Source organism: Ranitomeya variabilis, chromosome 1 (assembly GCF_051348905.1).
Source record: "Ranitomeya variabilis isolate aRanVar5 chromosome 1, aRanVar5.hap1, whole genome shotgun sequence".
In the NCBI taxonomy this organism is placed as follows: domain Eukaryota; kingdom Metazoa; phylum Chordata; class Amphibia; order Anura; family Dendrobatidae; genus Ranitomeya; species Ranitomeya variabilis.
In genome coordinates, this window is record NC_135232.1 from 1,052,161,004 (window position 1) to 1,052,174,067 (window position 13,064).

At 44.4% G+C, this 13,064-nt stretch overlaps 1 protein-coding gene across 1 annotated transcript in view; it reads right to left on the minus strand.

Annotated features, from left to right (window-relative positions):
- Positions 1-437: 437 nt before the first annotated feature.
- OCIAD1 (OCIA domain containing 1) overlaps positions 438-13,064 on the minus strand; it is a 29,476-nt gene continuing 16,849 nt past the window's right edge. Inside the window, exons 4-8 of the mRNA XM_077279787.1 lie at positions 10,858-10,905; positions 10,570-10,696; positions 9,143-9,342; positions 4,297-4,440; positions 438-677 (exon numbers count right to left, since the gene is read on the minus strand). Of these exons, the coding sequence (XP_077135902.1) occupies positions 640-677; positions 4,297-4,440; positions 9,143-9,342; positions 10,570-10,696; positions 10,858-10,905 (557 nt within the window). The 3' untranslated portion in view covers positions 438-639. The remainder of the gene's footprint in view (positions 678-4,296; positions 4,441-9,142; positions 9,343-10,569; positions 10,697-10,857; positions 10,906-13,064) is intronic.

Below are 13,064 nucleotides of genomic sequence, written 5' to 3' on the forward strand. Positions count from 1 at the left end.
GGCGCTACAACCCCATACACGAGTTTATTTAAAAAAAATAAATTACATTTTGACACTTAAATTCAATTTGCATAATAATTAGGATGTGGTGTTCTGTAGGGGTAAATTATTTTAGAGGCTTTGAAGTGTTTTTCACCATTCAAATAGACAAAAAAAAAAGTAGACATGCCTGTATTTTATGCAGCCTTTGTCCTGCCGACGCTTTGAGTATTTGCAGCAAATTTTGCTGCAGCAAAAACCAAAGTGTGCACATAGCCAAATAAACGTCAGCCTACGATTTCTGCTTAGGAATATGTATTAAATCTGCCTACACCAAACCTGACACCATCTTCCTGGTGAGAAAGCATCTTATGTGGTCAAGCAAGGTGCACCAATTCACCATACATTGGACATTCGTGTGACTGATCCAGTGTTTAAAAACCGACAACAGGAAACACTTACAAAAAATGTAAATTTAATGTGCTAAAATATAACGCCATTCTTTCCAACAGAAATAGCAATTTTATAGATTCAGCAATATAATGCAATAATATATTATACACCATAAATCTGAGTTCTGTTATCCATTTTGTTTTCATTTATTGAGTGCCAACGTAAGGAACAGTTATTACAGATGACATTTGGTGTGTTGCAGGAGCTTCATTCTTCCCACACGTCGCCATATTTGTTCTTCTTCACTAAAACACAATTTTTTTTTTTATTAAGGATAATAACTCACCAATGTGTTGTGCACACCATTTATTTTGCAAATTTAACTTAAAAAAAAAAAAAAAAAAATACAAAACCACAGGTGTCAGATTCCAGGTTATTTGCAGTAGGCTCCTGCCAAATCAGTATACACACATATATATACACACATATATACACACACACACACACACACTCTGGCAAAAATTAAGAGACCACTGCAAAATGTTCAGTTTGTCTGATTTCTCTTTATAGCTGTATTTGAGTAAAATGTAAATTGTTCTTTTATTGTATAAACTTCTGATAACATATTATGTATTTTTCTGACAAAGAAAAATGGTTAAAAAAAAAAATCAAAAACCCAGTGCTTTCAGCCCTCAAATAATGCAAAGAAAACAAGTTAATAATCAGTTAGAAACAACAATACTAATGTATGTTTTAACTCAGGAAGAGTTCAGAAATCAATATTTTGTGGAATAACCATGATTTTTAAATCACAGCTTTCATGCATCTTAGCATGCTTTCCACCAGTCTTTCCACACTGCTTCTGGGTGACCTTATGCCACACCTGGTACAAAAATTTAAGCAGTTCTTCTTTCTTTGATGGCTTGTGACTATCCATGTTCCTCCTGCTTACATTCCAGAGGCTCAATGGGATTCAGGTCTGGAGATTGGGCTGGCCATGACAGGGATTTGATGTGGTGGTCCTTCATCCACACCTTGATTGACCTAGCTGTGTGGAGCATTGTTCTGCTGAAAAAACAGTCCTCAGAGTTGGGGAACATTGCCTGAGCAGAAGGAATCAACTACCGTATATACCCGAGTATAAGCCGACCCCCCCCTAATTTTGCAACAAAAAACTGGGAAAACTTATTGACTCGAGTATAAGCCTAGGGTGGAAAATGCAGCAGCTACCGGTAGAATGTTAAAAATAGATACCAATAGAAGTAAAATTAATTGAGACATCAGTAGGTTGTGTTTTTGAATATTCATACTGAATCAGGAGCCCCATAAAATGCTCCATACAGTTCATGATGGGCCCAATAAGATGCTCCATAAAAAATACGCCCTATATAATGCTCCATAAAATTTAAGATGGACCCCATAAGATGCTTGCTCCATATTAAAATATGCCCCATATAATGCTGCACAAATGCTGATTATGGCACTAGAAGATGCTCCATATAAAAATGTGCCACATGTAATGCTCCATGCAGTTCATTATGGCCCCACAGATGCTCCATATAACAACGTGCCACATATAATGCTGCTGCAATAAAAAAAAATAAATTACATACTCACCTCTTGTCGCTGCTCCTCAGCGTCCCGTCTCTCTGCACTGACTGTTCAGGCAGAGGGCGGCGTGCACACTAATAGGTCATCGCGCCCTCTGACCTGAACAGTCACTGCAGAGCACGCGGAAGATGGAGCGGCAGTGGAACGAGGAAAGGTGAATATGAAATACTCATCTGCTCCCGACGCGGTCCCTGGCAGCTTCTCCCAGACAGATGGTCTCCGGCGTCCGCAGCTTCTTCCTCTGTTCAGCGGTCACTGGTACCGCTCATGACATTAATGAATATGTGGCTCCACCCCTATGGGAGTGGAGTCCATATTCGTTACTTTAATGAGCGGTACCACATGACCGCTGAACAGGGGAAGAAGCTGCCGGCGCCGGAGACCATGGGACATGCAGGGACCGCGCCAGGAGCAGGTGAGTATGTGACAGTCGTCACTCCCCCTCACCCACCGACCATGACTCGAGTATAAGCCAAGAGGGGCACTTTCAGCCCATTTTTTGGGGCTGAAAATCTCAGCTTATACTTGAGTATATACGGTATTTTCCAGTTTAACCTTGTATGCGGCTTGATTCATACATCCTTCGCAAAAAACAACCTGCCCAATTCCAGCCTTGCCGAAGCATCCCCAGATCATCACTGATCCTCCACCAAATTTCACAGTGGGAGCAAGACACTGTGGCTTGTACGCCTCTCCAGGTCTCCGTCTAACCATTAGATGACCAGGTGTTGGGCAAAGCTGAAAATTTGACTCATCAGAGAAGATTACCTTACTCCAGTCCTCTATGGTCCAAATCTTATGGTCTTTGGCAAAACTTCAGCCTGGCTGTCCTTTGCATCTCATTGATGAAAAGCTTTTTTCTAGCTTTACATGACTTGAGCCCTGCCTCTAGGAGCCTGTTACAAACTGTTCTTGCCGTGCACTTCACCCCAGCTGCCATTCCTTTTGTAGGTCACTTGATGTTATCCTGCGGTTGCTGAGTGAAATTCGAATAAGATGACGGTCATCCCGGTCAGTGAAAAGTCGTTTTCACCCTCTGCTGGTCTGTAGCTTTGTTGTTCCCAATGTCTGCTGCTCGACCTCGTTCTAATGGACTGCCATCTTAGAAATTTTAAGAAGGAAGGCATCATAACGCTCACGGTGTCCCTCTGCTAGTAAAGCCAGAATTGAGCCCTTTTCCCTCACTCAAGATTTTTCTTTTCAATTCCTTTGTCATGGTTAAAAGTGATTTTTTAATTCTTATTACTTTCGGGCTATTACTAGCACTTGTTTTGTCATCCAGCTTGTCCTATTGCAAGAGGATTGTGCACACCAAAACAGGGTTTTATTATACTTTCCTTCGTTAAATAAGATTTGGTTCAGGTGATCAACTAATTAGAAGCACATTAAGTAGAATGAGGTGCACTCTGGTTGGAATTCAACTGACACTGCAATGGAATGTCTGTCAGACATGTAGAGAAGCTAATTTTTATAAAACTCTGCAGTGGTCTCTTAATTTTTGCCAGAGCTGTATATATACTCACACAGATGTCGTGGGTATATACGCCACTTTTTCCTTGCAACAGTTCTAAATCCGCTTATTGTGCTCAAATTCTCAATCTCTGCATCATCCAAGTAATAAACCACATTGTCAGGTCATTTTCCTGAGTGACATTTACAGACCCAGTACGGCAAACAATGTCTGGTCTGTCCACGGGTCTCCGTAAACAACCCAAACTCTGCACCCTCATAGGAATATATATATGGGGAGGGGGCGGGGGGGCGAGTTTAGGTAATTAGATCTGTGGATAAGGTAGGATATTGTGAAACTGGCCTGAAGATACATTCCCACCTACAATGATTTGTAGACAATCGGACATGATTTACTAGACAATCAGATGGAAACGTCTAAAGGCTCATTCAGACGTGTGTGTACATCAGCCCGAGATCGGACCGCTAATGCACAGATTGGCTGAGGGTCTCATCACCCAAGCAGGACAGCTTCTTATGTTTCTATGAGGCTATCCCGCTTGGGTCAGTAGAGCTGTGGTGAGGCCGTGCATTAGTGGTCCGTGCTCGGACATTTTAATGAACCCTAACGTAGACTCTTGCTTTCTCATAGTGGGATATTTTCTGGAATTTCTGACATTGAAGTCCCATTGAAATCAATGGGTGAGAGTGAAGAGCTATATAGTGTAACTGGGGTTTTTTCTTCATGTAAGGGAAGTTTAAATCTCCTCTGTACAAGCATTATTCCTAATAGAATAACAAACCATATTCATATCCTTGTGTTTTTAAGATACAAAAATAAAATAAAAATATATATTTTGATACCTTCCTTCCAGGGCTGCTTCTCCTGTATAGGCACTCTAGGGGATGTCGGGCCAGCCTTGTGGTAGTGCTCTCTGTTCTGGTCCCTCAGCTCATCATAAGTGATTGGTTTCGGTTTACCAGGCTCTACTAGAATTGGATCAGGCTCTGGATAATAAAACAGAAATTATAATACACATCTTCAAACTACTTATTAAAAAAATAAATCTCTAAACATTTCAAGTTTTTATGTGTCTTCCAAGTAAACTGTAATAAAAGGTTATTATATTATTATTGAATCTTGAAAAGTGAAGTTCACTCCCCTAAAATTATTAAAAGACAGAAATGTAGTGTTCAATAGCACCACTATAACAAACTAGTTTTAACTTAAAAGTGAAGCGATCAGCAGGATTTCACCCTTAACTTTATACACGCATGTAGCTCTTTATTATTATTATACATTTTTATAGCGCCATTTATTCCATGGCGCTTTACATGTGAAAAGGGGGCAAATATAAACAAAAATAATTAAACATGAGCAAAAAAACAAGGCACACAGGTACATAAGGAGGGAGGACCCTGCCCGCGAGGGCTCACAGTCTGCAGATGATGGGTGAGGATACACTAGGAGAGGGTAGAGCTGGTTGAGCAGCGGTTCAGTAGGTTGAGGATCACTGCAGGCTTGTCGGAAGAGGCGAGTCTTCAGGTTCTTTTTGAAGGTTTCTATGGTAGGCGAGAGTCTGATGTGTTGTGGTAGAGAGTTCCAGAGTATGGGGGAAGCATGGGAGAAGTCTTGGATGTGGTTGTGGGAAGAAGAGATGAGAGGGGAGTAGAGAAGGCGATTGTGTAGGTAAGTACAGGGAGACCATGTCACAGATGTATGGAGGAGACAGGTTGTGGATGGCTTTGTATGTCATTGTAAGGGTTTTGAACTGGAGTCTCTGGACGATAGGAAGCCAGTGAAGGGCTTGGAATAGGGGAGAGGCTGGGGAATAGCGGGGAGACAGGTAGATTAGTCGGGCAGCAGAGTGTAGGATGGATTGGAGTGGTGCCAGAGAGTAGGAGGTTGCAGTAGTCAAGGCGGGAGATGATAAGGGCATGCACTATTGTTTTTGTGGTGTCACGGTCAAGGAATGTGCGGATCCAGGAGATATTTTTGAGTTTGAGATGGCAGGAGGAGGCAAGGGCTTGGGTATGTGGCTTGAAAGAGAGGGCAGAGTCGAGGATCACCCCGAGGCACCGGGCGTGTGGGACTGGGGAAACTGAGCAGCCATTGACATTGATAGATAGGACTGGTGGAGGGGTAGAGTGAGATGGGGAAAGATGATGAATTCTGTTTTGTCCATGTTCAGTTTTAGAAAGCGAGCAGAAAAGGAGGCCGAGATAGACAGACAGTGTGGGATTTTGGTAAATAAGGTGGTGAGGTCAGGTCCGGATAAGTAGATCAGCATGTCATCGGCGTAGAGATGATACTGCATACTGTGGGATTCTATGAGCTGTCCCAGGCCGAAGGTGTAGATGGAGAAGAGTAGGGGGTCCTAGAACAGAGCCTTGAGGAACACCAACAGACAAGGGGCAGGTGTGGGAGAAGGAGACACTGAATGTTCGGTCTGTTAGATATGACGAGATCCAGGATAGGGCAAAGTCTGTGATGCCAAGAGATGAGAGGATCTGCGGCAGAAGGAAGTGGTCCACAGTGTCAAAGGCAGAAGACAGTTCCAGAAGGAGGAGGACAGTAGTGTCGCTTTCTCTTGGCGGTTAGTAGGTCATTGGTGACTTTAGTTAGGGCAGTTTCAGTTGAGTGATGGGGTCAGAAGCCAGATTGTAAATGGTCAAAGAGGGAGCAGGAGGAGAGGTGGGAGGACAGTTCAAGATGGACATGTTGTTCCAGTAATTATGAGGCATAAGGGAGAAGAGACATCGGGCGATAGCTGGACACAGAGGATGTGTCGAGGGAGGGCTTTTTGAGGATGGGTGTGATAGATGCATGTTTGAAGGACGAGGGGAAGACACCTGTTGTGAATGAGAGGTTGAAGAGGTGTGTTAGGGTTGGGATGAAGACCGTGGCAAGGTTAGGGATGAGGTGGGACTGGAGCGGGTCAAGCGTGCAAGTGGTGAGGTGTGATCTTGATAGGAGGGTGGAGAGCTGATCTTCTGCCATGGTGAAGCTGGTTTTGGAGGAACAGGGTTGAGCAGCTAAGTGGGGCATTGGGCGCTGTGGGCCAAAGCTTTCTCTGATTGTATCGATCTTCTGTTTAAAAGAAAGAGGCAAAGTCTTCAGCAGAAATGAGAAGGGGGTGCGCGGGGGACGGGGTAGAGAATTGAAAGTGTTGAAAAGCTGTTTAGGGTTGTGAGATAGGGAGGATTTGAGAGATGAGAAGTTTGTTTTGCAACAGTGAGCGTGGACTTGAAGCTGGCGAGGGACTTCCATCTCTGCTCAGAGACCTTGGAAGCCTGTCTCAGTTCTTTGGTCAGGCTGGTCAGCCAGGGCTTCCTGTTGAGTGTTGCTATGCATGAGCGGGGTGGACAAATCGAATGTTGCTGTTATTGTAGTGTTATAAAAAGTGGCAGCAGCATCTGTGTCATGAAGGGAGGCTATGTCTGTAAGAGGGAGAAGTGACTTAGAGAGTGATTGTAAATTGAGGTGTTTGAGATTTCTGCGAGGGTGGGGGGTTTGTGGAGTGGGGGTTGCACACTAGGAGAGGAGAGGGAAGAGAATGTCAGTAGGTTGTGGTCAGACAGGGGGATGGATGAGTTAGTGAGATTAGTAAGGGAGCAGAGGTGGGTGAAGGTGAGGTTTAGCGTGTGGTCATCTTTGTGAGTGGCCTCAGAGGACCATTGAGTGAGGTCAAAGTAGGCAGTCAGTGATAAAAGTTTAGAGGCAGCTGAGGTGGAAGTGTCAATGGGGATATTGAAGTCACCATGATGATAGTGGGAAAGTCAGCAGAGAGGAATTGAAGTAGCCAGGTGGTGAGGTGGTCGAGAAAGGTGGAGATGGCTAGTTCTGGGGGGCGGTAGATGACAGCCAGCAAGAGGTTGGAGGGGGAATAGATGCGAACGGAGTGCACCTCAAACGAGGGAAGAGTAGCAGAGGGTGGTAACAGGATTGGAGTAAAGGAGCAGGTGTCAGACAGGAGCAAGCCAACCCCTCCACCACGTTTGTTGCTCAGGTGAGGGGTGTGAGAGGTGGAAACTGCCATAGGAAAGCGCAGCTGGAGAGGCTGAGTCAGAGGGGGTGAGCCAGGTTTCAGTGATGCCGAGGAAGGAGAGTTTGTTGGTGATGAAGAGGCCATGGATAAAAATGGCAGTTTGTTGCAGACAGAGCGTGCGTTCCATAGTGCTCCAGGTAAGGGGACCGGGGGAGTGGGTATGAGGTATCATGGTTGGGAAAACGTGCTGAGGATCGTGGCAGGGGGTTAGAAATGAGTGTGAGGATGTGTTGAGGAGGGCCAGGATTTGGGGATACGTTACCAGAGGAGTAGCAGACAGAGCGTTAGAAGGTGGGAGCAGGATAGGACATGATGCGGCCGTGTGTCTCTGGAGAAAAAGGATTGTATGTGGAGGAACAGTGCTGAGGAGAAGGTGAGATGGCTGGAGAGTATTGAGGGAGAAATGACTAGTTCTTTACTAGGTGGAGGGATTGCAGGAAAGTAGTATGAGGTGAAAGAGAAAAGAAACTGAAACATTGCAGTGGTTTGGTATTCTGTTACCTTCCAGTCAATTCCAGTCCAATTCAGTCTAATTCAAAGTAATTAAAAATATGTAATTTGAAAAATGGAAATTGAAAGATGCTTGCATCAGACCACGTCTGGATCAGACTCCTGGATCTGAATATACTGTATGTGCTAGTAAGAGGATTCAGCTGTAAGTGGATGTGAGGGTGTGTGGCCAGAACACATGTTCAGAGTTAAACAAAAGCTCATAAAAGGGGGGTGGGGTTAGACTGACCGCTCAGGGGTATGCATGGAAGACACCAGAGAAGTGAAATACATTATGGATCCAAAGTGAAGGGTGAGCAGTGCATACCAGAGAAAAAAAAATGCAGTTCAGATAGACATTCAGGGTCTAGGCAAAGCCGGAGACATTCAGTGCATACCAGAGAAGAAAAATGCAGTTCAGATAGACATTCAGGGTCTAGGCAAAGCCGGAGACATTCAGTGCATACCAGAGAAGAAAAATGCAGTTCAGATAGACATTCAGGGTCTAGGCAAAGCCGGAGACATTCAGTGCATACCAGAGAAGAAAAATGCAGTTCAGATAGACATTCAGGGTCTAGGCAAAGCCGGAGACATTCAGTGCATACCAGAGAAGAAAAATGCAGTTCAGATAGACATTCAGGGTCTTTCAAAGACAAATTCAGCAATACCTTTACATAGCCAGTCAGCTCCTCTGTTATTAAGACATCAGTGAACTCCTACGCCAATGAGGCTGAAAAGTCATTTGTAAATCTGAATCCTCTGTCATTCCAAGCTCTATTCCTTGCCCTGCTCCAACTCCTCTGGCTTGACTGAAAGCCTTTATGCTGTGCTACTTCAGGGAAAGGAGCCATCAGTCAAGCAGGAGGAGGCGACGCATGAAGAATAGAGCTAGAGTGACCGAGGCTTCAGATCGACAATAGCTCTTCAGCCTCATCAATTCAAACATCGATTTCTCATTAATGGAGGAATGGACCAGCCATGTAAAGGTATTGCTGGACTTGTCTTTGAAAGAGCTACATGCTTATATAAATAATTTGGGGTCATGATATCCTGTTTCTCCCGCTTTACATGTCCACACAGAAAGCGCAAGTTCTGGTGCTGTCTTCACAATCTGTTCAACCGACAGCCAGAGCCTGACGCAGCAGCTATAATTATAAAATATCAGCACTTACCTGCTAACACGTTGTCTCCAATTCCAGTGGGTGAAGACTCACTCATGGATGCACTGAACGGCACTTCAGCAACACTGGACTCATACTTGCTGGAGTACACACTGGATGGCGGCTCAGCTGCTACTGGGGCAAAAGCCTGAGGTGGGGCTGTGACGTCAGCGGGAGAAAATTCAGAAGGATGGTCTGTACGCGGGGGAAGTCTGAAAAGTTATTTACAAAACACTAAAAGAAATGTGAAAAGATCCCAAAATGGTGAGAAAGTGATCACATTTTCAGTTCTATAAACAAAGCAGAACTTAAAAGGGGATACTCTGCACCGCTCATTGATGAATAGGACGGATGCACCACACTGGGCACTCGCACATGCTGAACACAGGATCTCACTGGCAAACAAGGGATGAGCGAACGTGCTGGGATAAGGTATTAATGGAGCAAGATCAGGTGCTATAAGTGTCTTAAGCGTGCTCGAAAAATATTCTTGATAAGCAATGCCCACGCGTTGTGGCTGTCGAACAGCTGTGAGAGATGCAGCCGCGGGGACTCAAACATTATTGGAGCACGGCGAAGACACTGTTAGCACCCGAGCATGACGCCTTAACACCTTATCAGAGCACGTTCAATCATCACTACTGGTAACATCTCCCAATGTGGAAAAGAGCGGTGCAGAATTGACCTTTTAAAAGAAAAAACAAGAAAATTGAATAGGTTGCTTGCTAATATGCCTGGAGGAGAGAATCGATTCGACTGAAAGACAATCTAGTTTAGCTTTAGCTTCAGCCTGTGTGTGGGGCTCTCCATGCAGGTGCTTTGACTGTCACACAGCTGCGACACATGCAGATGCGGAGCCGGACAGCTGCCATAAAATCCATAGTAGCTGTGGGTCCCTGTCTGGGACCTGCATCTATCTTGAGAACAAGGCCCCAATGTTTGCTGTGGTCAGTGGAGAGGTGATCAGAATACCCCTTCATCAGTACGGCAATTCCAAGCACCTCATCTCACAGCCGTCTGCAGCGAGACCCGATTCTTCAGATATATGTAGATCCCAGTGGTAGGGCTAGTATCTGCTATTCAATTTTGACATATCCAATGGACGTGCCAAAAATGTAAATGGAAATAGTTACTTAAGCCATTGTACAGGGGCCCCAAGATGTGGACCCCACATGGATTTATGAAGGGCAGGAGAACTAAGCATGGCTTACTAGAATCAAGGGCAGGTTGAGTGTTTGTTCATGACACATGCCTAAATGCTGCCATATTACCGCCGTGTGGACCCGGCCTTATACAGCCCCCATTATATGGGATCTACAAAGGGTTCATATAAACTGACTAATGGACGATTCAGGGGTAAACATTATCTTTACCGTTTTTTTAATTTACCTTTGATAGCAATTTGTTTTCACTAGTAAAATGATGAGAAAATATCTTACATGGTTTGAGCCCTTGGTCCTTGTCGAATGATTTCAGCCATCGGAGAATTGTCTAATTTCAGAAATTTCTCTCTGCATGGTTTAATGTAAGAAACTTTTCCAGCGATGTATCCAAGGAAACCAGCAACTTGCAGAAAAGTAAAAAAAGAATAAAATTCACTATACAAACAGACACGGTACACTTAGTCGGCAGCAGCAGCATTTCTCTGCAAATATCAGCAATGAAAACAGCAAATCTAGCAAAAGATCTGCTGAACAGAGGACAAAGCGAAAATGAATTGCACTTACAAGCTACTTTTGGGAAAGGCCCGAATCTGGTTGATGTTGTAAGAATCCCTGTAATTATTGAAATAAAATCAATGTTACATGCAACATATATATCGTTGATATCAGTTCACTAACAATCAACATATTATAATACATATTATATAGACATACATACACCCACAGTCTGGCACAACCGACAATCTTCAGCTGCTACATGCTCACATGGCAGGAAAAAAACATCAAGATATATACAAATTATGTAGAGTGATACTAGTAGGACCATTGAGCCCTACACAAAGCTCAAACTGGTTCACCACGAGTGGCCAGAATTATCCCCCTACCCCCTATAAGCAAGGTTCCCTGCCCAGGACAAAAAAGTGCCCTGGCAACACATGTGTGAAATCTATAGACCCCTCTCCCCTAACCCACCTAAGGTCTCTAACTCTTGCACTAGTACACTTATGTCCTGGTATGCCACCAGCTGTATTATACGCATATTTTGGCACACTACATACCCATAACATAAAGTGCAGTTATGTGCACACGTTGCAGATCTGCCTCTGGAATTTTCTGTGCAGATTCTGCATCTCTTCGCAGAAAACGCAGGTGCAGATTTGATGTGTTTTTCTTGCGGATTTCATGCGTTTTTACCCCTGCGGATTTCTATAATGGAAAGGGTGCAGAAAAGCTGCAGATCTGCACAAAAGAAGTGACATGGTCCTCTTTTGAATCTGCTGCGTTTTTTCCATTAATTTACATTGTACTGTAAATCACTTGCAGATCTGCAGCGTTTCTGCACGGAAAAAAACGCTGCAGTTCTGCAGGAAGTCTGCAATGTGTGCACATAGCCTTAGTGTTCTTATTTTTGGACAGTATGTAGACCCTTGAGGTATGGGGTATTCTGGCCACTGATCAAGGCATGCAGGATTGAGCTTTGTTTATGGTACCTTGGCTCTTTGGGTTTTAAACTTTGTGTTTCTTTCTCTTTGAGCCTTAAAAAAAAATAAATTGTATTCTGTAGGATACCCACTAGTGAGCATTATGCCATTATCACTACAGCTTTTCTTCGTTTACTGGTGTAATTTTTTTTTTAATGTAAAAAGTTTTTAAAAGGGGTTTCTCCAATACAGCAACTTCTTACCTATCCAAAGGGTAGGTGATAAAGTTGCTTATCGCTGAGAATCTGACCATTGGGACTCCCTTTTTTCAGAGCCAAAGTACTGTGTTCAATCACCCAAAAGTGCGCTTTAAAAAGTGACAAAGTAAACAAAAACAATAAAGTGCACTAGAATGGGGTCCATCTGGGCCAAAAGACCACAGTGAGGATAAGTGACTAATGGCCTCCCATAGCTGGAGCTTAGGGAGACTCAAATCTTACTGCCAACATCTACCCAGGCTGCCACCCAGGCAGAAATAGGAGCCAGTCTAAATTGTGACCGCTCCCGAAGAAAGAGCCTGGGGTTTGCATGAGGGAACAGAACCTGATGGCCAAAACATAACACCCACCCCCAGACTGATCAGGAGGGGACTCATAAGGGAACTGTACCCTGAACAAGTCCTAGTTGCTAAAGAGAAGACTGAGAGGAGACTTAACAGCCGTCTACAAATATCTGAAGGGATGTCACAGTGTAGAGCAGACCTGGACAAAGTGCAGCCCGCGGGCCACATCTCGCCCTCTGGATGTCTCAGTCTGGACAGAGAAAGCTGAGGGGGTGGAAAACAGAGGCCCGCGGGCCGCACCGTGCCCGCTCGCTGTCTCCAGCCACTTCCTCTAATCAGCGCGTGAAACAGCGGACATGATGACATCATTAAATCGCATCAGCTGTGTTCTGCGGAGAGTCAGCGCACTGGAGACACCAAGACAGAAGCAGGGTATCGGGACCGAGGTGGGTATGTGGTGTTGTTTTCCATGTGTATAGGATGTTTGTGCGGGCACGGGGAGGCTGTGGGGTCGACATGCTGCATATGGGGCCCATGCCGTATATGGGGGGGGCTGTGGGATTTTACAGTATATAAGGGGCTGTGGTGGGGCTCTTACGGTATATAAGGGGATGTCAGAATACCCAATTCTGCTCAATATTATGTGATACAATATTATTATCAATATAATAATTATAATATATTGATATTAATATTGAATAGAATTTCAGCCTATTGGTTCGGCCCTCCACAACAGTCATGGTCTCTCATGAGGCCCCTCAGGAAACTTACTTGCCCACCCCTGGTGT